At 34.4% G+C, this 26,307-nt stretch overlaps 1 protein-coding gene across 5 annotated transcripts in view; it reads right to left on the bottom strand.

Moving 5' to 3' along the window:
* Positions 1–8,384: 8,384 nt before the first annotated feature.
* Positions 8,385–26,307, bottom strand: part of LOC113502257 (neurofibromin) — a 70,398-nt gene continuing 52,475 nt past the window's right edge. For 4 of the 5 annotated variants that reach the window (XM_026883749.1, XM_026883750.1, XM_026883751.1 and 1 more), the window contains 15 exons: positions 25,885–26,025; positions 25,363–25,442; positions 24,693–24,874; positions 23,855–23,967; positions 23,419–23,524; positions 22,711–22,778; positions 14,495–14,587; positions 13,984–14,088; positions 13,097–13,226; positions 12,731–12,806; positions 12,099–12,186; positions 11,317–11,415; positions 10,375–10,525; positions 9,243–9,351; positions 8,385–8,606 (listed from right to left, as the gene is read on the bottom strand). In XM_026883749.1, coding sequence (XP_026739550.1) covers positions 9,305–9,351; positions 10,375–10,525; positions 11,317–11,415; positions 12,099–12,186; positions 12,731–12,806; positions 13,097–13,226; positions 13,984–14,088; positions 14,495–14,587; positions 22,711–22,778; positions 23,419–23,524; positions 23,855–23,967; positions 24,693–24,874; positions 25,363–25,442; positions 25,885–26,025 — 1,479 coding nt within the window. In that variant the 3' untranslated portion in view covers positions 8,385–8,606; positions 9,243–9,304. Of the gene's footprint in view, positions 8,607–9,242; positions 9,352–10,374; positions 10,526–11,247; positions 11,416–12,098; positions 12,187–12,730; positions 12,807–13,096; positions 13,227–13,983; positions 14,089–14,494; positions 14,588–22,710; positions 22,779–23,418; positions 23,525–23,854; positions 23,968–24,692; positions 24,875–25,362; positions 25,443–25,884; positions 26,026–26,307 lie in introns of those variants that run through there. The other variant, XM_026883752.1, reaches the window with a different exon arrangement.

The raw sequence follows: 26,307 nt of genomic DNA, 5'->3' as shown, positions 1-26,307 counted from the left end.
TGTCGCTTTTGCCAAAAAGGTTGTCTACGAAGATCTCATTCAATTGAAATACATACATTGCCTCTATATTTTGCTTATCATAGCGATTTCATCTAAAATATATATTAATGTACATAATAAAACACGGATTATGTAAATTGTTAACGAAAGCCATGTAAAAACAATGCATTTATTATAATTGACAATTATTATACATTGCATTTCATGTAGGTAATTAAAAGTTCTCAAATTTATTTTTGTAAAGACAGATTTATAGGTTAAAAATATTCTTGTTTATTTATTATAAAGGGCATTTTGTTTTAATAGGTATGTAGTTAAATTTCTTTAAAAATGATTTTATCTTTGTGTCGCGGGAGTGTCACAAACATTCAAGTCGCATGCAAAAAGACACCCAGACTCAGAACAAGCATTCGTGGATCACACAAATGCTTATCCGATGGTTCGACACACTTCACGCAGTGGGTTTTGCGTGATGATCACACACCACACCGTGCAATCATATTTAAAATATAATTTTGAGTTAATATAATGGTTTACTAACACTCATGTAATTTAAATAAAGCACTTTTTTTAAGTACACAATAAAGTTAAAAGCTCACTAATTTGCTCAAAATCACTAGTTTTTACTCAATTGATTATTTGGGCATAGTCTTTATAAACAATGCATTTTTTTCCTATATATAGAAAATATATATTTATTTATATAGAAGGGCTAATAGATTTATTTTGCAACACAATTTACAAGATATTGTTGTTATATTTTGCAGCATTCATTCCATTAACAATAATTAACGAAGTGATGTTTTAAAATGTCTCTTGTCTCTCTTGAATGAGACAACATGACAGTCACAAACAATACTTTGTTATGAATCGTTTTTGGATACAGGTATCAAACTACATTAATTAAAATTTCCAAAGATGCTTTTTTTTCTTTTGTAAAATACTCATTATTTTCTTGTAAATCTTCCTAAATTATTCTACGAATTAAATGAATTAAAAACTTAATAAACGAGTAGTTATGACTAAAAATAATATAGATCCGAGAATTGTAGCGAACGAAATACGAATTGACAACCAAATGTTCATCAATTATTCAATTGAATTGTAATATTCAATTTAAATGTAATCAACTTAATCAATTAAATTGAATAATGTATACTAAATGTATTAGTACTCAAGTTGTTAATAGTTGTAGACATTTTGGGATAACCATCTGGTGTTTATTTTGTTATATATAAATAAAATATAATTGAAATGGGATTTTGTTTCATTTTTATTTTGCCTTCATACCTCTTAGGTTTCTTCATTTTGAAGTAGGGATAAGTTTTGTTTAAAGGGAAATATCATGTTATGTAGAGTTTTCAGACTACTTATTTAGATCTACTCCATAACCTAACGAGTAGATTTTTTTTTTAACATTTTTGTTAACGGACGATTTCAGGTTTAAGATAACACTAATGCTTGTCCTAATCGGGGATTGAACCCGCGACAGTCAGTTTGCAACTTACAGCTGCATGTTGTTCATTTGGATTTAGTAGCAGTGTATAATCTCAACGGCTTTTTGACTAATTTCTGTAGCAACTTTTATGATGTTCATCTTGAATAACTTTTAATGTTGTTACTTTGAACAGGAATAATAGGACCACATGTAATTAAAACCAACTTTCTTCATATTTAGCATTTATTTATCTAAATACATCAATATAAAGAATCTAAATTGAATAAATCTTAAAAAATATTAATACTGAAAATACATTAACCTCTGTTAAATAAAAAAAGGATTAAATAATAAGAAAAAACATTCTCTAACTATCTTACATTACAAAATCGATCAATTTAAACATAAATTCAACATTTTTTATAAATATATACACATTATACATTTATATACATATGTTTTTGTGTCAAAAGGGTTTATTATTACATCTTAAAGTAAAATTACTATGATTGTGGACGTGTGACGGCGTAATACTCTCTTGCACACATGCTAGAATATTACTTTAAGATGTGATGTGATGTGATGTGACGTGACGTGACGTGACGGTACCCCAGGACTTGTATTTCTGGAAGCCAGCGTTATACAGCATTCCTTTAATATAAACTGTATTGATACAAATTTCAAACCATAAAACATTATCAGTAGGCAAAATCAATCTTAAAATAATTAACTTATAACTAAAAACACATTTATAAGTATAAAATTAAGAAAATTCTTCAGTTTTCCTTTTACAAACTTATTTATAACTTGTTTCTCTTACACGTTCCCTGTTTTTTGTTTTGACATAAATGTTTTTTTTATGAATATTACCTATCTGCAAACAAAAGGCAACACAATTTTCATGTTTAGCAGATGATGAACAATCTGTCCGCGGAATAGTACACGGGAAGGTTTAATAATTGTATGACTTGTTAAAAGAAAATGACGATAAGTGCTTGCAATGCTTGCTAACTGTATTAGGTAGCATGCTTGTTTTGTTCACTGATAGTACAAGAGCAACTAATTGGATTTAATTGTGCAGCTGTTTTGAAAATCTATGGGAATAATGTTTCTTGCTGACTGCCTATATACGATTTCAGTTCGAGCTTTCGGGAAGCAGACTAATGCCTGTCCTACGCGGGGGTCGAACCCGCAACACGTCACTCACAGTGAGTTAGGCGTGGTGACCTTAATTTAGCCATCCGGGTGATCGTGGTCTCTAAAACTAAAACGGAAATTCTCTATTTTCTGTTATCATTCAATAACTTTCATATATGATGCATTCATATAGACCGATTGTCAATCAAACTGCTAAACAATATTTTCAACATTGATAGTATAATTTTCCGAGGCAATTGTATACACATCCTATATTTAACATACATAATAATATATATTTTAATACTTAACAATCTCACTTCATTAAACAAGTTTTATGCAATAAAAAATCAAATCTAAACTTTTATTAAGATAAGCGAGCTATCCTATCCATACCCCCCCCCCCCTATTTTTACAAATTACTCTTAAAAGTAAAATAATCTAAAAAAATCAAAGTCAACATTTGATTAAAATCTTACACTGAAATTAATAATGTTATATAACAATATTTAATTTTTTAATATGGCCTTTTGAATAACTTAGGTCTTTCATACATGCGGCAACGCAGGGCCCTAATTCTGCTATTTATAATGGTCGATGAATTAATGAAAATTGGATTACATTTAACATTATTCGTATTCTCCAAAGCAAAATGCTAGTTTAGGAAAATGCAATATCAAATTTAATCCAATTTCCTTTAATTCATGGGCCATTGTAAATAGCAGAATTATTCTATGTGTCTATGTTAAGGCGCAGACACTTTAGGATACCAACTGCCACGACTAGCAGGTGTGTGAGAGAGATGGCTCTACGCCTGTATAGCGCTGTCACTCTTCCACAATCATAATAATATTGCTTTAAGACGTGATGGTTGACCCTCAAGTATCTGGTATTGAAGACTTATGTTGCCTTGTATAAGTAGGACCTTCCTGTTTGGTAATTTTAAACTAATTATAAAAGTGGCTTCATTTTTTAAAAACTTTGAAAAATAAATTTGATTTACTATTTATTGTAAGCTATTTATAACTGGGGTTCTAAGTTTCAATTAATGTTTTAATCAGCTTAATTAATAAAAAATCTGTATCCTGTCTTTTGTAACAAAAAACTATTCGTCCAAACCTTTAAGTTCCTCATTAAGATACTTAAATTACTAAAAAAATTAAGTACATATTAGCAAGTCCACTTCGTACTTATACCGAACCTGCAACCGATTGCATACGAATCCGATCATTGCACCACTAGGCCACAACGTCGGCCAAAATTGTATAAAAAATTATAAATTCTAGTTTATATTTCTTCGTTCTAGCATGGTGCGGAAGATTATAAATTTATTTGTCCGTATTATTTATAAATATTCATTTAACTGTGTTGGGTCGGCTCCTAACCGGATGCAGCTAAGTACCAGTGTTTTACAAGGAGCGACTGCCTATCTGACCTCCTCAACCCAGTTACCTGGACAACACGATACCTCTTAGTCAGACTAGTTGTGACTTTCTAAGATCTGACATTGACTAATAGACATGACTGTATTATGGGATCTAGACAACACAAAAATAAACTTATATATTTACACAAAAAAAAGGTAGATAAAACCATCCAAACACTTATGCTAAACATAATAATACTTGTCCTAAGTGGGAATCGAACTAACGACCTAAGGGCCTGTACACAAGTGTTTTCTCGAAGCACTATAACTACCGCTTGCGCCAAGATTTTGATCTGACAAGTATATTGTCTAAACGAAATATAAAAACATTTTTAATATTTTTATAATAACTATCGTGAGACTGATTCATTATTAAATGATGTAACGGTTTACTCACGCGTATTTATCGGGGTAGCCCGACTAGTTTCGGACCCAACCGGAGTCCTTAATCATGAGCAGACGCGGCGGGATCGCGAGTCGAATCGACTAAATACGCGTGAGTAAACCGTTACATCATTTAATTTTTAATATTGTTTTCTTGCCTTAGCCTACGCACCACACTAGAAAACAAATAACTTTAACCTAATCCCTGAATCGCACGGGAGCTTTTTTAACGCGCGTTAAAAAAGCGTTCAAATAGAACAAATGCATTTCCAAGTACTTGTTCATGCGTCAGTGCTTTTAAAACGCGACGCCTTTTTATCGAGTAGTGTTGCATTTTGAGCGCTGGGCGTTGGGCGCTAAAGGGAATAGTCGTATGAACATGTGCATTTGTTCTATTTGAAGGCTTTTTTAACGCGCGTAAAAAAAGCTCCCGTGCGAATCAGGCCTAAGTCCTTGAATACAGCAATATATTATTACCTTGCTACAAAATATTGTGCGTTCCTATAAATAATGTATTTGATGAGTCTAGCAATTGAAGAGGACTAAATGAGGTATTTTCAAAATCGACTTAGTGGTTTAGGCTCAAAAGCGGATAGACAGTTTTCGCACAGCGTTGATATTAAAAGAAATTTGAAGTTAGACCCTAGGTTGAAATTCATGCTAAGTCTAAACCAACATTATTTTAATCTTGGCCTAAAAATATGTAGGCAATAAAATACGAATTCATAAAAATTGTATTACTAATAAATATTTAAAAATCCATTTCAAAACTTCTCTTAAGTGTAAGACAATCTTAAGTGTCTATTCAACTTTACACCTTAAAGTGGCGTAGATAGCATGTTACTTTAAGTTGCATAATAAGATTTTCCTTTAACATTCCCATTACATATATTAAGCGTCATCAAATATTACTTTTGTATATATATTTTATTTATTCTAAAAACAACGTTTTTTTTTCAATTTATTTTTACATCTTGAATAGTGAAGGCCGGTTTATCTTTGAGAAGCCATTGTGTCAAGATGTAAAGTATACACCTTAAAGTGGTAAAGACAACATGACACTTGAGGCGACCTAAAGTTGACATTTCAGTATTCATTTATTTTTTCTTTATCTACTATAATATATACTCTGTAATTTGGAAAACATTAAATAATTCGTCATTTTCACTACTTCATGTAACAGGCTAGGAACTTATGATTTTCGACAAACAACGTTTACATCTAATTATAAATCCTTTGTACACTAAACAACGCATGAATGTCGTGTGACTATCTTTACATAATTATATTCCTCCTGTAAGTGTGCATGTCACTAGTTCTCTCCTAAAAAGCTGGACCGTTTTCAATGAATTTTATTTTTTTGCGTATATTATATTGTACGCGTTTTAGCACTCTGGATGGTTTAAAAACATGGCGTCCTCTCAAATCTAAAGGCTAACGCTTTGGATATCAGAGACAAATATAGTTTTCGTGTACAAAGAGCCTTATTTTGCCTTAACAATGTGAGACGATACTAAACAGGTCTAAATATACACCGTGATTTTTTAGTCGTCTTACAAAAGCAGCCCAGCTCATGTATCCAATGACTAGAACACGTTTATGATAAAAAAATAGGTATTTATGAAATTTGAATAAATTTAAAATTCAATTTTCATTCAATATTATGATGTAATTCGTAGTTTTTTTAACCGACTTCAAAAAAAGGAGGAGGTTCTCAATTCGACTGTATTTTTAGAAACACAGCTCTGTTGCGAGCGCGGTCCGAGCCTTGTAACAATGGTGAGGGGCGCGGGCGGCGGCGTTTTTATCATTTTTAAGAGTATATTTCAGATTTCTCTTGTTTAATTTTCTTCGTACTTATTATCTTAGTTGATGATAAAAAAATTATAATCACGCCTAGGGGTATTTTACGTCGGATACATGAACTGGGCTGCTTTTGTAAGACGACTAAAAAATCACCGTGTATTAGCATGGATGTGTATTAGCATGGATGTCTTCTTTTACCGGCTTTAAATGGCGTCTTTAAGAAAATGCTAGATAAATAATGACGTTATGTTGCATGATTATCTACTAAATTGATTCGTTGTCCATTTCTATTAGGTCTTTAAATGAGTTTTGATTTTAATAATATATTATAACAAATTTTAAATATTAATTGTGTATACTAGACATTCAAACACTTGCGACGAATATAAAACTCTAACAATTGTAACTACCTAACAGATCTCCACAAAGTATAGCTAAGAACCATTTATATAAACTATTAAAATGAAAAAAACCACATCAAAATCGGTACACTCATTTAGGATTCACGACACATATATCAGATCTACAACTACACGAAACCACATCAAAATTGGCCTATCCGTTTGGGGGCTACGATACCACAATTAGACACACAAATACCGTTTTTCATTGAAATAAAACTACTTTTACGGAATTTATCGCGGTTTAATTTTAGATTTTAGCTCCCGACGTTTCGAAACCTTTGCAGGTATCATGGTCACGGGCAGACTAAAATTAAAGTCTAAATTAAACCGCGATAAAATCCGTGAAAGTAGTTTCATTTCAATGTCTAACATTCGCGTAAACCTAAGAAACCACTTTTATTTAAATATTTTGATCCGAAAATTATCTTCTAAGGTAATATTTAAGCCTGCTTTTATAAATAATACGATACGACGAAGCATAGCAACCTTTTAAATACTCAATTATTTTCTAAAATACGGTCTAATTATCTAACTAAAACTAAAGATTTGTACTACAAATTCAAAATAGGCTTTATCGAAAATTCATGTTTCATGTTAATATTAATAATATAATTATAATATATACAACATATATACAAAAGTATTTCTTTCTTTTATATTATTAAAAAACATGTAATTTCTAAATGTTTCTCACTTTTAAAATCTTATTATAAATAATACAGCGTTAAAACACAAACAATGTCTAAATTGTTTGAGACAGTATTTTATCAAAAACCAGAAAAAATATGCTTGTCAAAAATGATTTTAACCGACTACATAAAATAGGGATGACGCCATTTTTCCCACGTTTTTCACTCATTAAGCTAGCAGGCTGAAATTTTCAGGGGAGCTTCAAACCCGATGACAATGCAATTAACAACTATAAAATATGGCTCGATCGATTTTGATAAATTTTTTGGACACTTAAAAACGTGGGCATTTCGATTTTTTTAAATCTATTAACTAATTATTAATTAGTTATCTGACTCTTATATAGTCATCATCCCTATATCTATGGTTTAATCGTAAATTATTATTACAATGTGGGCTAAATTCCTATTTTTTCTGGTATCTGACAAAACTGCTGACATATCCTATAACTACACACGAATATAAGCCATTTTACTTAATTTGAGTTTCACGACACAAATACATTGAAAAACATCGATTACTTACAAAAATATTAAAGCAATTTAATAAAATTGATTTTCTCACTTTATATATACAATTGATTTTCAACCTTACACCCTTGGCATAAGACTGGTATTTGATACAACAAAAAGAAAATGTAAGCTATCAAAAAATGTATTATTTACATAACTGCCCAAAAAAGGAATATTATGTTTAAAGATAACACCAATATGATTTTTGTCCCTAATTTTAAATGCCTTTTAGACAAGTGACATCTTAGTGGTCAACTAGTGACAAGTGATATCCAACGCTATATTCGATAAGCGTAAATGTCACTTGTCACTCTCAAATATCTAAAAGCGAGACACTGTCACGTGACTTTCCAAAAATGTCGCCTGCAATCAACAGAATATGAAAAAAAAACATGGTTGGCATAAAATGAAAGTATACTCACTTTAGGTCAAAATCTAATAATTTCTGAAAGGCCAATCAAATTTCTAGTCACTTGACTTGAAAAAAATCTAAGTAGCCCATCAGACTAATTTCCCAAAAATATTGAATACATATATCTTTATTAGGAGGATTAAAAGCACTTAAGATAGTGAAGTGGGGCTAGTAACATCACTTGCTAGTAACAAGCGTACTGGTAAGTGACGTCACACGAGATTTTATTTCAAATTGATTGCCCTTTTGACCCTTTTTTCTATAAACCTGTGGTTTTTTCTTACATTCTTATATTATACTTAACTATGTTATAAGCGTCTGTTTGGGGTTCTCACTGCTACCATATTGTTATTTTTTGTTTTAAGCCATCCTTTTTATTCACAGGATGTTGTGATATCTGAAAATTATGTCCAAGTATATTATAATATTCCACAACTTTCACACAACGCCATCTAGTCTAAAACTAAGCAGAGCTTGTATTACGAGTACTAGACATCTGATAAACATACTTATATATTTCTAAATGCATACATAATATAGATAAATTACACTCAGACAAAGGAAAACTGTTTCCGGTGGGAATCAAACCCACGACCTCCGGTATCGGTCGGTCAGGGAGAAACCTTTTTAGTTCTTTTTGTATTTATATATTACGCGTCTTTGTAAGCGTGGCTATAATATAACATAGATATAAGATAATTCCACCTGAATCATATATTTTACTATATTTATTATATTCAATACATATTTTCCCACGCTTTTATAAACTCACTTTCTTGTTTGTTTGTCGTTCCGGTTGGATTTTTGTAACTCAATTTTGAGACACTTCCCGATAAGCTAGCAGACTGAAATTTTCATTGAAGCTTCAAACCCGATGACAATACAATTTACAACTATAAAAACGGCAGAACCGATTTTGATAAAATTTTAATTGAGTTGCATTTAAAAACGTGGGTTTTTAGGTGTTTTAAATATATTCAGATGCGATGAGATGTGGTTCGTCTGTTTAACCCAATATATACAGTATACTCACAGTATCCTCGTCATTTAGAATAGCAATACGGAGCAGCATCCGTACTACTATTCCTCCTCCTGCTAGGTGTCCTGCGGGGCGCAGTACAGCGTCGCCTGCCGGTGTACACCTACACAACGGAGTAATACTCACTACAATACGGATGATGACTAATATTATAATAGATATAATAATAATATAACAAGGCCTCTACATGTTGGACCTGTGTCCCCGTGCAAGCCTTTAAAAAGGACCGGGTCTCTTTACATGAAGTGATCCCGTGACTATAAAGAGATACAAATAATAATAATAAATAATAATAAATGCGGACAACATCACATACATTGTTCTGAACCCAAAGTAAGTTGCTAAAGCACTTGTGTTATGGAATTCAGATACAACGAAGGTACCACAAACACCCAGACCCGAGACAATGTACAAATGTGAATTTATACATTGACCCGACCGGGGATCGAACCCGGGACCTCAGAGCTAGCGACACCTTGAAACCGGTGCGTACGCCACTCGACCATGGAGGTCGTCATAATATATAATATTATAAAAGAGTAATATTCTATTGACTCATGAAGTCAAATTTAGAATAATATTAGACACGTATTTTTGCTATTTTTTTAACAAAGATAAACTGCTTTATTGTTTAGGAAAGGGGGTTTGTGACGTAACGATTTCGTAAAATTTATGCTGTTTATTGTCTCGCACAGTAAAAGCACTTAGGATGCGGTGAAGAGTGGGTGAAACTGGGTACTGTCCAATGTATTCTGACCTTCTTCAAGTTATATGATGATTAAAAAATCGGCCCTTAATCTTTTAATCATTTATCAGCTACTGTTGAATATTCCATGATATGTTTCATATTGTTTACATTCCATTAATTTTTATTACGTTTGAATTAAGTTAGTGGAACTCAATCCCGTGCTAGCAGAACACGATACATGTTTCTACTATGTGCTCTGAAATGGGTCACCAAGATACAGGCAGTGCCTAGTTTGGGACCCGCTGCTACATCTGTCTCTGAACTGTTTTCTATTAGTTTAATGTCATTGCATGCTACTAGTTCTGTAAATCTTTGTGTATGCTAAATAAAGAAATTTATTATTTATTATATTATTATGTGTGTAGTGTGTAGTCTTACCGGGGTATCTGCTGGTGTCCCCGACGTCCGGGTGGTCGGGGTCGGGCGGCGGCGCGCGGGGGAGAGCCTCGTCGGCCCCGGGCAGGCAGGTCTCCACCATGGCCTCGAGGCAGTTCACGAACAACTCACTGCTCTCCGCTGTGCACTGGTTCTGGGGGAATAGAAATGAAATAAATAAATGCGGCGGACAACATCACATACATTCTTCTGAACCCAAAGTAAGTTGCTAAAGCATTTGTGTTATGCAATTCAGATACAACGAAGGTACCACAAACACCCAGACCCGAGACAATGTAGGAATGAGAATTTTACATTGACCCGACCGGGTATCGAACTCAGAGCTAGCGACATCTTGAAACCGGTGCGTACGCCAGTCGACCACGGGGTCGTCATATATTTGAAATACAGAAATAAAATGTTTTATTCTGAAAATAGGATTTTTAATAACAAATCGTCACTTTTACATGTCTTCTTCGAGAACGCTGGAGTCGACGGAGTAGACGTGGCGTCAGCCTTGTTGGATGTTGAAGTGAATATAAGTGACTTGCCAGAATGGCTTAACAATATATAAAAAATCAAGGTTTTCATTTTTGAAAAAAAAAAACTTATTACGATGATTTATTAGTTTTCAGTGATGCCATAGATAAACTACGATATTCTTCAAATTAATTAATTTCACCCAGGATTATTTGTCCAGTAAATAATGGCAAGTACTTAAACATTAAAAAAAATACCGCGTTAAGGGATTTAATCCTTGTATCGCGAGTGGTTTCACAAACACACAAATCACATGCACACATGTTAAACACAAGCATTCCTGGATCACACAAATGCTTGTCCTACGTGGGGATCGAACTCGTGACACGACGCGTACTGTGTTTGGCGTGGTGACCTCAACCACTCGGCTATCCGTGCAGTTTATCTATCATATATAGTAGTTACCTTAGTAAAGGGTCCGGCGAACCTCCACAGCCCTCCGAAACCGCAGCTCTGCATGTAGTGCAGCTGTTGTTGACTGGCATCCTCACTCGCTATCATATTCTAGATAAACAAACATTCATATTAAAAACAAGGCTTTAAATGTTTATTTATTAAAGGTTTTATGTACTACTGTGGCGCATAAGGCGGACTTAAAGCCGCGAGGCATTATCTACAAGTCAACCTTTGGGTTAAATGGAGTAGCAACTGGAATAGGTACAACAGTAAAATATGCACTACACCTACCACTGCGCCAAGTTGTCTACTTTCTCTGTCTCTCCCACATCAGGGTATCTCAGTCTAGTTTAAGTTGTCGTCTGTCACAAAACGCATACTCTTGCTTTCTTAAGCATTCCCTCTATTCTTTCTAATATCACCTTTCACACATACAAACAGAGGCACGCAGACGACTATATTCTTCTACATATAGTATTGCATAGCTGTACCATGACCCACGGCAACATACAATTGGGATAAAAACTATCCGTGTACCAACCAAGTTTCGTCTAAATCCCTTCAGTGGTTTTTGAGTTAAAGAGAAACAAATAATCATACATCCATACTTTTGCGTTTATAATATTAGTAGGATTACCACTCTGCCCCCCCCCCCAATCTTTCACCCATTCTCTATACTGGCAACCCCCCCCCCCCCCAATCCTTCCAAGATTCCTTTTCCTGGACCACTTAGAACCATCAGCCACCGTTATCTAGACCTAGACCTAGCTATTAACCTTAATTAATATTACCTGTATAATACTCTGTACTGCTGACAATATGAGTTGGTCGTGACAGTGCATCAGGACGTGGTTGATCTTCATGTCGAGCAGACTGTGTCTGTGGACGAGAGTGGCTTTGATCAGACGAGCATCTTGAGTGTACAAGCAAGTTAAAAGCATTGCTATTTTAATGTTATTTTTAAATACTTTGTGAGCAAAGATTGTAGATTAGAATATTCTTTATTGTACACCATGGAATTACAGCTTGTATTATGTGTCTATAACTAGACAACTGATAACCATACTTGTTATATATTTCTAAATACAAGCATAGTATAAATAGAATAAAAGTTAATTTAGTTAATTAACAAAATGAATCTTTACCTTATATTTTATGTACTTAAATGTAAACAATCTTATAATAGACAAATTAATTTTAGTGCGTTTTTCTACAAACACATTTTAATAAATAGAAAACTGTTATATTTCACTGGTATATTCAGTTTAGTAATCTTGATTATGGTTTTTAAATATTGTTTTCGTTATTTTTTTAAACGAAGTTTTTGTACAAAGAGACGCACCAAGATTGTTTCCCTTTGTATAGGTACCTATAATAAACTTTAGGGTTAAATATAATAATACTTAAGTAGTAAGTAACTTACATAACTGGGAACACTTTCGGGAACACAACGGATCCCTCCGCTAAGTATTGATATAGAATCCTTATCTCGTCCTCATCTGTGGAAAGTTAAATTTAAGTTAGACTTATGTGTATCAGAAGGCATTAATGAATTGTATATTCATTTAATTATTTATCATTATAGACTGTCATATGTAAGACACATTTAGCACAAAACAGTGAAAAAGTGAATTATTATTAGTTACAAATAAACCATTTCCCCTCTTTACATGACCATGCAACCCACTGTTGGGAATAAGATTCCCTTTGCTTAGGTCATTCTCATGTTAAATTTCACTTGTAAGTGGATCATAACCTACATTAATAATACCTTATATATTGTACTTACCTGTGGTATATTTGACGAGCGTAGCAAGCACGGTGAGCACGAGCGCTTGCGTGGTGAAGTCGGACAGAACTGACGGGTCGAGCAGACTGTTGCTCTCCGGACTGCTCGTGTCTTTGTCTGTTGATGCTTGCTGTAAGGATAAAGTATACATTTTAGATCACATTTATATCGTTCGACAGGTCCTGTAGAACTTATTTTTTGTTTTTATAAAGTAGAAGAAAATCTAGCTCTTGAATTTAGCTTTAGCTTATTTTCATTCATAATAAGGCGTTAATAGCAGCTTCGCCCGCTAAAAATCGGAAATGATCCCATGGGAATATAAAATCGGGATAAAAACTATCCTGGATTAATCCAGTTTATAAACTATCTGAGAATCAAATTTTGTCCAAATTCGTCCAGCGGAAGATTAACAAACATCCATCCACACTTTCATGTTTATTAAAATATATTATTCCCTGACTGAATAATTCTAGAAGTTATCATCGAGACATAATCGCATAAGAAACATGTCCCATGTGTAAGGTTTAGTACCCAAGATGATATGATTGATATAAATATTATGCAGAATAATTATTAATTGCATAATATTTGATTTGATGAGTATATATAATCAATTATATTTGACTATCTACTGAATAAGAGTTAGGGACAACACGACAGATGACGTGAAGTGTCAGTTGAAAAAAATATGAATTGTAATGATCAATCGTATGTGAATAAATCCACTATTTTAAAACAATCCAGGTTTCATTTTTGAGAAAAGGATCTGATCTTACACTTGCGAGGATCGAACCCGCAGCACATCACGAACAGTAAATAATTGTCCTTGGTGTACGTCTTCCACTTGGCTAGTCGACCGGCTATTTTCTTGTGTAGGGTATTCCTACCTTAGTAGAAGTATCAGGGTAGTCGCTGTCCCCGGATTTCGTGGACGAGGGCCTCTCCGTGTCGTCCGTACTGCCGGGGGAGCCGCGGCCGTCATCCTCCACCATCTATGTATGAACATTATTATTTGATAAGCGTCGATGACTTTGATTGCACTTCATAATATACAATTTCGTTTGAAATTAGCACGAGCTTATGATCGTGGCAAGTTAATCAATACTTATAAGAATTTTACAGTTAACAATAAAAATATCCAAAAATTTATGTCGGATGCGTTATAAACGCTTGTATGGCAATGCCAATATGAACGGGTCAAACATGGGTATGTTTGACACGTTCATATTGGCATGGTAACAAAGACTTCATTTTAAGTCCAGCCAGTACTTGCAGCCTAGCATTGGGATACCTGTAGGTCGGACTAATCTATACTAATATATAAATCTGAAGAATTTGTTTGTGTCTTTGAACGCGCTAATCTCAGGTATAGTAAGTACATAAAGCAAAAATACTCACCCGGACATCGAACCCGCTATCCGCGTCCTGCTCATTCCGGGCCGCCTCACCCGTGGCGCCGGCTTGCATGCTATGAGCCCTGCCTTCTGAATCCTGTACATAGTGATCATATTAGTATATTGCTATTATAACAGGGTATAGGGAAACATTTAGTGCAAGGGGGAGTGCGGTCTCGAAATTTTAGAGAAATATAAATAGAATAATCTTTCAGCGCCGATATTTTTAACGTGTAGCCGTTGAAATAGATGACACAGAAGATTTTAAACAATTTCTCTTTCCGTTTCAAATTAAGCAATATACGCTTGACTCTCAAAACGAAGTGGTATTTTTGATCAGTTTAATGGTTGTGGGTGAGAGCAATTTTTGGGCTTAAAGTTTTGGGAAAAGCCAACGCACACTGGGTAGTTAAAGGTAAAAGGATATCTCGCGGCAAGCCCAGAAGAAAAAAGCGGGATGAACTCGATTTTTTCGCACGAAAGTCACAGAGGCACTGTTAGACATCATCATCAGTCTTGCCATTTCCCAACTGTGTTGGGCTCCGGATGCAGCTAAGTACCAGTGTTTTACAAGAAGCGACTACCTATATGACCTTCTCAACCCAGTTACCTGGGCAACACGATACCCCTTGGTTAGACTGGTTGTCACACTTTTAAGCTTCTGACTGACTGTAACGACTGTCAAAGATGTATCAATAACAGCCGAGATTCACAATTTAACGTGCCTTTCGAAACGTAGAAAAAGATGGGTCATAGATGATCCGGACCGATCGTATCAAGCGCAGCTTAACGTGTAATCAATCAACTTGTGCAGTTTTAGTTTAGCCACGAGACCAAGATAAATGGAAGAAGGGAATGGAGGGCATTGCTCCACAGAGGGACACTAATGACTTTCAATAATTAATAACTTATTTTTAAACACGTTTACCATTTCGAGACCACACCAAAAACGACAAATATCTTGGACTTACGGGGGTAGACAGATAAAAAATAGATTAAAATCCAGGGCAAGACTTAAAAGCATCTATTTCGTTTTTTCTATTGTTCATCTATTTTATTGTTAGTTATTTAGTTCTGCTAATTCTAGAAGCGCGTTGTGTTGAACCGGACGTGGTTGTGTTTTAGCGTTTTTAGTGAGATATAGATCGGTGTTAACCTGTTTCTTGCGTAAGTTGTTTTGGATCGAATTGATTGTCAAAGTATTAAATAAAAGGCATTTTTAGGGTTCCGTAACTAATCCGCAATTGTCAAAGTTGGAACCTAGCTCTTTCTATGCTATGTTATGGTTGCCTTTGCGTCTAACTGGATGCAGCTACGTACAAGTATTTTACAAGGAGCGACTGCCTATCTGACCTCCTCAACCCAGTTACCTGGGCAACACGACACTCCTTGGTTAGACTGGTTGTCTGACTTTCTAGCTTCTGACTACCTGTAACGACTGTCAGAGATGTGTAAATATCAGACGGGCACAACAATTTAATGTGCCTTCTGAAAATGTCTTTCTCTGTGAACTCGTTATGACAAAGATGGTCACGATCCACCAACCGACCGTACCAAGTGTAGTTTAACCTAGATCGATCCATGTCACAATTCGACCCAAAATCTATTTCAGGAAGCCTCCCATCCTCTTTTAAAGTAACATAACCAGAGTGAAAGAGATGGCGCTCTTCGCCTTGTAATGCTGTCACGCTCCCACAACCACAGCAATCTTACTTTAAAAGTAGGTGATAGGCCCCTAGTTAGCAAGAAAAGGCTTAAGGCTAATTTAGACACTGAGAAATACCATGCAAGTCGTAATACAGGATACTGTGCTGTGATACCATCTATCGTCAGAATGATTCATTGTTAAAAGATTCCCACCGCGTCAGCTCATGATTGACTCCGGTTGGGTCCATACTTGTCGGGCAATCCCGATAGACACGTGTGAGTAAACCGTTGCATGATTCAGTACAGAATACTATGTGTATACCACGAGCATTCAATTCACCCCTCTCTTATACAAGGGAATTGTTCCTGTCCATTCTAAATACAGGCCATTCTGTAGCCTATCTAGGAGAACAGCACTTTATCCACTTACTAGATTAACACATATACTCTATGTTCAATATAGATACACTTCCATGTAATTTGGAAGTAAAACAAGAAATAAATTATTATACACTAGCTGTCCCCGCGAACTACTTACCGCCTAACAGTCGATGACAACAGTGCGGACAATTTTTTGTTGCAACATTTCCATATTTTATCACCGTTTAAACCTTCCCTGAACTTCAACGAATATTTCAGGATTGAAATAAGCTAAATCGTTCTCGGTTTTAGCGAGACTTACGAACAGCAATTCATTTTCCCACGTTTTTACAAACTCGCTTTCTTGTTTGTTTGTTTGTCGTTCCGGTTAGATTTTGGTAACTACATTTTGAGGCAGAACATTCCCGATGTTAGCAGGCTCAAATTTTCAGGGTAACTTCAAACCCGATGACAATGTAATTTACAAGTACAACTATAAAAAGGCCGGTCCGATTTTGATAAAATTTGAACATTTGAAAAACGTGGATATTTAGATTTTTTACATAAGATGTCAGCTGTTCTGCTCGGGTATGCAACTTGATATATGATCACCAGCAATGTATTACAACTTGCATGATATTTCTCGTCTAAATAGGCCCTTATTATTAGTAATAAAGTGCTCGTGATATCGGTGTTTTTACATTTCGCTGTGAACGTGTGGCGAGTGACGTTTTCTTTATTATTTATTAGGTTTATTTGAGCCATAGTTGCAAGCGTTGTACATATACATATACCTTTTAAATCTGGTTAAATTTTTATTTAGTTGACTGTCGTTAGTTGCTTTTTGTTTATTTATACTAATATTTGAGAAACCCTGTGAATGGGCATGCAGTAATATTTTTGCAGCAAAACATTTTGTGAAAATTTACTATGAATGTATTGTTTTGGACATTTTTAATTGTACCAGGTAATGACAAATAATTTGTTCTTTTAATTCACTTTTTTAAGCATTCGAGCATTTGCAAGCGGAATGTTTTTTTTTTATAAACAAATAAGTTTTATCAAGTTTATGTTGAAAACTACTTTTATTTGAAGTTTTATTTAATGTTCTTGCAGACCTTTCTCACAACATTAGTATAAACACTCATCCTTTTCCTTACAAAACATGTACGCAATGTGAACTACATAGCATCTCTTTCTTACTTTTGTCAAACGCCATAAGATAAAAGGAGATAGCGCATAGTAAGCACATTGCTACAATATTTTGTAAGATATGGAATGAATTGTCCGTGTAGAGGAGTTAAAGGTCTAAAACCATGCGAGGGGGGGGGGGGGGCACACTAGGTTTAATATAAAAAAGGGGTTTTCAGGTAAACTATGACGGTATTAAAAATAAGGGGACAAAATACGTTTCGTGATAAAACATTGTAAAGTAATTATGTATAATATTAATTCCATTCTAATAAATGTAATATATAGTTGAAAATTTCTTTAGTGACATTTTTTATTCGCATTTTCATGTCAATAAATGAATCAGTAAACCATTGTATCTCAAAACATTTTTTTTTTCAGTCATTTTATTTAAAGTTACTATCAATGACATAAATAAATAAATAAATGCGGACAACATCACATACATTGTTATAAAAGTACTTGTGTTATGGAATTCAGATACAAAGAAGGTACCACAAACACCCAGCCCCGAGACAATGTAAAATAGTGAATTTTTACATTGACCCAACCGGGGATCGAACCCGGGACCTCAGAGCTAGCGACACCTTGAAACCGGTGCTCACGCCACTCGACCACGGAGGTCGTCATAACAGAAAGGTGGTTTAAATGAGAGACTGTTTCACACGTTTGGTTATCTGCGCTGATCTTCGAAACTACTGATCCTAATTAATTAGTATTTGTACGTTTGGTAATATAATAATCGAGTAACAACATAACCCTAAACCGCGTTTTTTTAAGATCATCACAAAGTTAATTATTTTAAATGTATATTAGTCTTTACTACGTGACAACAAGACACATATTTGACTGTCACAGTTTTGTCAGTCAGTTTTATCACAAAACGTCAATCTTAAAGGTAAACAGTAAAACATTACCCTGGGTGGACCAATGGTATCTTTCGATGTTGGTACAGAGAATGACCTCTGCGTCTTAAAAAGCATTCTAGCTGACGTCTATAGAAAGGGAAGCAGTGCACAAGCATATCCGGACGTTTCAATCATTTTCGCAAATAACCGTTCAATAAAAAAATATTTATTTAATGGGTATCAATTTTTTGTGAACGGGGATCAAAGTTTTTCAAAAGGGGATCAATTATTTTTGCATTAACCCCCGTTTATCAACAACGGTTATCAACGAAAATCATTATAAAAGTTGACGTTTTCAATCATGAACAACCATCACAATTATCACATCGCATGCGTCAACCGGTTATCAAAATGGCGCCAAAAATGTGCGTAACAGCGATGCAGGACATATACCAGTCATACAAACGATAGAATTCAACGAAATCCGATAGTTGCGTGTAAAAAACAATATGATATGTACTCGTGGCTTTACTGGAAGTAAAAAGATTAGTTAGGTGACGGATTGAAGGGTAAAAAGTTTTTTGAAAGGAGTTTATCTTGGTTTTGAAGTGATGGTAAGTATGGCAAGAATAAAAGTGAAGTATTTTTCTCTGTAAGTGACTCCTGCTTTTAAATTTAATCTTTGTTTCGCGGATTCACAAAGTTCCAAGTCACATACAAAAAGATCACCATGTGGACAGAGGATTTGCGGTTCACGCAAACGTTTGCCATGCGCGGGGATCCCTCGACAATTCGCACACAGTAGGTTTGACGTGGTGACCACAACCTTTCAGTATCCCTGTGTATATGACTTGAATGTTTGTTAAGCCACCCGCGACACAAGGATTAAATTCTTGATAACAGAAGTGGCTCCTTAAAAAAAAAGGATATGATTTGTTATCGCAAGTCAGACTGGAGGTTTGCAAAAGATTGAATTTATTATCTTGCAAACATATTGTCAAAAAATAGTTAATTAGTTTTGCAATATTGATCTGACTTTTCAAAATCGGTACCTACTAAATAGAGGAGTTTTTAATTTGTCATTCAGGGTTAATTTCTTCGTAATGCATTTGAGAATTGATCAGTTTTTGTTTGGTAAGGTAAAAAGCCATGCTTTAAAATATAGATATATATTTTAAGGTGCAGTGGTAATGTGGGTTTTAACAGTATGTCAAATGAGTTTAGGGAAATAGGTTGACAGCTGTCAAGTTTTTTATTGTCATGCGTTCGTGTTTATTCAGTAAGACGTTTTAGTTTTGTTTCTGGGAGTGTAATAATATGAATTGGATTTTTCCAAGAGGGTGGTATATTTTGTGTAACTGAGTTTAGTAAGACTTTTGCCGTTTATTGCTTTTTTTTTGCTGGTGACATAATGAAGTAATATACTACACGGTATTTTTCATAACGCTTTATGCTTGTGACTATGACAACTTTTTTTTTATTAATAGCTAAATAAGCCTTTTGTATTAGGGTCTTGGTGTAACTTTTTATACAAACATATATTAAATAAATAAACGACTGATGTATGTCAGTGATGTATTTGATTTGATACTTTTAGGGCCGATTTTTCAATCGCCAGATAACTTTTATCTGAGGAATAAATATGGTCGTTTGACATATTTTCTATACAAATGCTGTCAAAACGTCAAACATATTCGTCGAATAAAAGTTACCTGGCGATTTAAAAATCGGCATTAATTGTTGTTTTACACTTTAATCCGAGATTTGAATTGTAATTTTGTTTTTAATTATCACTTTTATCAAGGTTTTGAAATGTGTGTTATTGTTTTAAGTTGGAAAAACGCAATTCCAAGCTTCCAAACGCAATTGCAAGTTTATTTGTGAAACATTAAATATAACTGAATTTATAAAGTTTAGTATACCATGTTCAGTATATTTGTCACTTATTTTAGTCTGTCTGTATGTATATAATAGTATGTGCTCTTCAATCCGCCACTAGAGAAGGAGAAAACATAAATAATATCTAATATAATGTCACTAATATCACAGATAATGACTGCATGATCCGAGCAACAGTTTATTTAGACTGGTACACAATGGTCTTTGCAATCAATTTATTAATGCTATAAATATAGGAGAAACACTGTCTTATTGATTGATAAAGACTTAGGGCAAAACAATTACTTTTTGACAACTTTCACGCAACGCCATCTAAGTCTCGGGCTAAGCAAATTTTTTATTAAGCATTATATTTCTAGATTGATACATAATATAGATAAATACCACACAACACAAATGATCCGACCGACTGGGTGGGAATCGAACCCACGAATTCCGGCATAGCAGTCAGGGCCACCACTAGACCGACAGGCCTGACTTTTGACTTTATGACTTTATAAATACAAACGACTTGAGAATCTCCTTCTCTTTGGAAGCCGGTTGAAATTGTAAGTTCTTTTTAATTTATTTTGTAGCTTGATTAATTTTCTTCCAGTAGAAGTTTAAAACAATAAATAAGACAATATTATAAATCTCATACATGACCACTGTGTACCAGATCTGTTAGTATCAAGTGTTTAAAATGTATAAAATGTCTTTAGACTATTATACCTACAAAACAGTTAGTTTTTATTTAAAATTCAAATATGTTTAAATAAAAACTAAAAATTATTCGATTTTCTTGAATTTTGTTATAAAATAAAGGTATATAATTTAATTAAAATGTATTATAGTATTTCTAAAGACACTTCAGAAGACATTTCTCACAATACACATGGTTTTCTTTCAATGATTGTCGATGTTGAGACACAGAAGCTTTAAATCCTACTTTCAAATCAAATGCTAAAAAGCCAATTCATCTGTTTGGGAAAGACAATTATTTAATTAAATATTTCTATATATTTTATAGTTAATTTAATAGTTTTCTATGTGTTGTTTTTCTTTTTAATGTATCAAAAGGAAACCTTTTAAAGAATGAAACCGATGATGGGATGATGACTGGGTATAAAAAGAAAAAATCTCATTAGTCCCTCAGTTAGATAATTGATTAACTGCTTTAAAGTTTAGGAGAGGGGGCTTGTGACGTAACGATAGAGTAAAATTTATACTCAATCGTGACGTCACGCGTAAGTTTCATTCACTGTAATTTGGTCAATTTATGTTTGCGGGACAAATTAAAAAATACGTATCCATTATTATACAAAAAAATACAAGACGGACACTGCAAAAAAAAATTGTCATCATCCCTATTGTTATTGTAACGAAACATTTTAAATACATTACCTCCTAAAAGATTCAAAATTATCAAAATTCATTTTTTTAAATAACTTCTATTTATTCTATTTTTTGGTGAACCAAAGACATAATTTTAAAATTTCACAAAAGGTTGTTATTTTTAACACATAATTCGTGTCTGCATAACAATTTAATTATTGAACATCTTAGATTTTACTGAACTACATGCTTTTTCATTAACATTGACTACGTAAGACTTACTGTTTAAGTCTTAGTGAATTTATTTTTTTACTTTCTAATGATATTGCTTTCCCAATACAGATTCGAAATGATATAAACCAATATTCCCGCCATTCCTTATCTAAACACAGACATACTGTCACATTGACTAGAGAATTGATTGCATCACAATATGACAAGATCTAACTATTTTAAAACTAGTTTAATAATTAGTTTGGAAAATATTAGAGGTTTGAATTCGTTAATTGCTTCCATTCCTTTATTCGTTCTATAGCAACACAAAATTATTTAAACTATCTAAAAGTAACATGTCGAACTATGCTGGGGTCCACTTTCAGTTTCACAGTGCAAGTACCAGAATTTTACAAGGAGCGACTGCCTATCTGACCTCCTCAACCCAGTTACAGGCAACACGATACCCCTTGGTTAGACTGGTTGTCAGACTTTCTAGCTTTTGACTACCCGTAACGACTGTACATACAAACCAAAAATAGTGATGCAATCAATTCTGTTAATAGTTTAATTATGAACTTAATTGAATAAATATAAAAATAACAAAATTCACAATACTATAATTTCAAGTACATATACATATTTCGCTCATACAATAATTATACTTGTTCAATTAAATCCATAATTCAATAACTGTCAAACTATTATTATTATTAGTTAGAATGTATGTTTGTTTATGTGATATTACCTGATGGGTCATGGTGACGCTGTGAGGACTGTATCCACCGCTACCAGACTGCATTGTAGGGGACTTGCCTGTTACATAACCATTCATGAGATGAATATATAATATATACGAATTATACTCGCTTTTCCTTGCGGATTCGCTGCTTTGGATGGCAAGACACAAATATAGCCAACATCTCTTCTTTAAGTTAGTATCTACTAAAACAGCAAAACTCTTACAAAATTGTATCGATATCGGTCGAGCAGTTTATCACACACATTTGTAACAGACAAATGACATTTAGACACTTCTGAATAGTACGTATTATAAATTTGAATACTTCTCTACTTGTTACGTTTTTAAGACATTTTTTTTAACTTCCATCCCCCAGCAGATACATTCAACTTGGAATTGAATTCCACGATGATGTCCAATTTCTTAACAATATTTCTTTTTTAATTTTTTGTTTGCCTACCACCTGTTTCCAATTCGACTTTTAATTTCTAGAACACCTGTATAATATTCCACAACTTTCACACAACGCCATCTAGTCGAAAACTAATCATAGCTTGTATTATGAGTACAAGACAAGTGACAAACATACATAAATAGTTAAAAAAAACACAGTCACAGAACAAATTATGATCGTGCTCATCACACAAAAATTTTTCCTGGTCGGAAATCGAACCCACGACCAACAATCCGGTCCGGTCGCGTTAATATCCTTACCACCATGCGCGGAGGTGATGGCGACCTGGTCGAGCACATCCCACGACTTCTGGCGGCGGCTGTGACACGAACTGTGAGACGACGACGGCTGGATCAGGATGGATGACTGGCAAACAAATTATTTGAGAGTTACCATCAATTCAAACAGAAATTGGATTAATAAACTAACTGAAACGGTGCAGGTTGTTTTGCCATATTATGATTTATGAATTATTTCTAGCATTTTTGGAGTAGAAAAAATTATAATACATAAGATTTTAAAAAAATGTTAGGGTTATACAACCCTTATCTATAGATAGTAGGCGGTTTGAACTCGTGGATCACACAAATGCTTGCCCTACGGTTGGGCGTGGTGACTTCAACCACTCGGCTATCCGTGTAGTCATTATTTACGTACTTGTAGCTCAATATTTCTCCAAGCTATGGCTAGACTGACCTGATGATGTTCAGCGGCCGGGCAGTAATGGTCGCAGTTGTCCGGTAACCATTTCGGCAGCGAGTGTTTCACGTGGCAGCGGGATCGAACTTCCTCACTCACGCAAACCAATGCTACAATATAAAGATTGCATGAATAGGGAATTTGACTAAAAAATCTATTTTGTCGATCCACATTAACATTTATATTTATGTTACACAGATAAATATATGTTTATCTTGATCTGTTTATTTTTGTAAATCTGTCTGACGGATTAAACTAATTTATATTGTTAGATTTAGGCCTGAATTTTCAACCGTCAGATATTTTTTTATCTGAAGAATAAATATGGCCGTTTGACATATTTTCTATACAAAAGCTGTCAAAACGTTAAATATATTCATCGAATAAAAGTTATCTGGCGATTGAAAAATCGGCCCTTAATCAAATTTATTTATAATAGACAATTTATTTTTAAAAGAGAAATTTTAATAGAATTCTTGCCGGTTCTTCTCCGCAAGAATGACACTTGGGAACCGTGCAACTAGAGTCAGTACTGTTACGTTTTAAAAATGTAATGTGTTACATTTTTTTTAAGTTTAAGTGCATAGCTGTCGCATTAGGGTAAACCCTGTAATTCTGCCGTGGTATAACTAAAATGCCGTTATCCAAGATCTGTAAAATTTTCAACTTTTGATGCTACATCAATGAGGAAACAAAAATTTTCAATAACTTGAATAGTTTTGGAAATAAAAAAATAAAATTCATTTCGGACCGGGATCCATAGCGTTAGTGACAATAATCTTAAAAACGATGTCAGTAAAATAAAATTCAATAAAAACTTTTGATCTCGTCTCACCAGTGAGGTAGGCGACAGTGTCCCTGGTGACGTGGAACTTGTCCCGGTGCTTGCTGGCGGCGGCGGCCAGCGCCAGCAGGCGCGCCAGCACGCGGCTGGCGCGCGACACCGTGCCCGCCGCCGGGTGCCGGTAGCCCTTCAGCAGGTGACCCACCAGCGCGAAGTGGAAGTTCGAGCGGAAACTTTACCACAAACAGAGATTAAGAATCATTTTTTTTTATCTATATTAATATTACAAAGAGGAAAGATTTATTTGCTGAAAACATGTTTGATTTGAAAAATTCTTTCACTGCCTAGAAGCTACATTATTCCCGCTGAACATAGGCTATAATTTATTTTGAAAATATTAGGGTTCCGTAAGAAAATTGCGATACTGTATACCAATACCAAAGGTGTAAATCGGAAACCTATTTCTGCGTACGCTGTTAATACTGCAGACAAAATGATGTTAGACAGTTAAAGAAATCGGATTGTAAAATTTAACTTTTAACTTTTTAACTACTATTACTAAAATTTTGCTCTAACAAATTACTATTACTATTTTCACTGCGAATTCTAATTCCAGATTCGTATTTTGAGTCTAGAAACGCGGTAGCGTGTCGAGCCAAGTTCAAGTAACAAATGAACAGCACCATGTTTAATATTACATTATTCAATTTAATTTAATTACCTCAGTCCTACAGCGTGGTCCATTTGCTTGAAGTGCCACTCCAAGGGCTCTCGAGTCTCCATCATCACTTGTTCCAATGTCTGAAAGATAAAATTTTATTAAAGTTATAACGAATATCATCGTGAAAATCGATAATATAATCGGTTTTTACCTGACCGTCGAAAAAAAGAATATTTTCAGGGTTTTCACGTTTTGTAACTTTTTATTAAACTGTAATATCTTTGTACTTTTAATTAAAAAAAAACACAAACTAAGGAATTTAATCCTTGTGTCGCGCGTGGTTTGTTTAAGCATTCAAGTCACCAAAAATATAACAGTCTTCATAGCTTAGCTTCTTAAAACTAAACTAAAAATACACCAAACGCAGCGAGGGACGGCCACCTGCCAGATGGACCGACGACCTGGTAAAAACCGATGGGTCTCGTTGGATGCAGGTGGCAATGGACCAGTCGCGCTGGAGAACGTCAAGAGGCCATGACCAGCAGTGGAGAGCTACAGGCTGAGATGATGATGATGACTAACCTTGGTCTGGAACTGTCCCTGCGACTCCAGGGTATGAAGGTTCTGCTCCATGAAGGCGAGTCCGGCCGCGTACAGCGTGGGCTCGTCCAACTGTAGCACCGACAGCGCCACCCAGAACAACGCCTTGTGGATTGGTGAGGCCTGGGTTATACAAATAAAGTATAAGTCTAGATATTATTTAGTGTCGGAAAACGGGCCTTAATGCGATGAATTTAAGAACCAAATTTGTTGGTTTGATATGAATTCATTTATTCTGCAAGTAGGATATATTATCACTTTTACATGACTTTTTTTTTGAGAACGCTGGATTCAACGAGTAGTGTTTGTTTTACGTCTATCGCAATAAGGTATTTAATCCTTATTGCGATAACAAAGACACAAAGACTCAGGACAAGCATTCGTGGACCATACAAACGCTTGTAC

This window comes from Trichoplusia ni, chromosome 17 (genome assembly GCF_003590095.1).
Source record: "Trichoplusia ni isolate ovarian cell line Hi5 chromosome 17, tn1, whole genome shotgun sequence".
In the NCBI taxonomy this organism is placed as follows: Eukaryota; Metazoa; Arthropoda; class Insecta; order Lepidoptera; family Noctuidae; genus Trichoplusia; species Trichoplusia ni.
The sequence above is the reverse complement of the archived record's forward strand: the minus strand, read 5'-3'. Positions and strand labels throughout refer to the sequence as shown.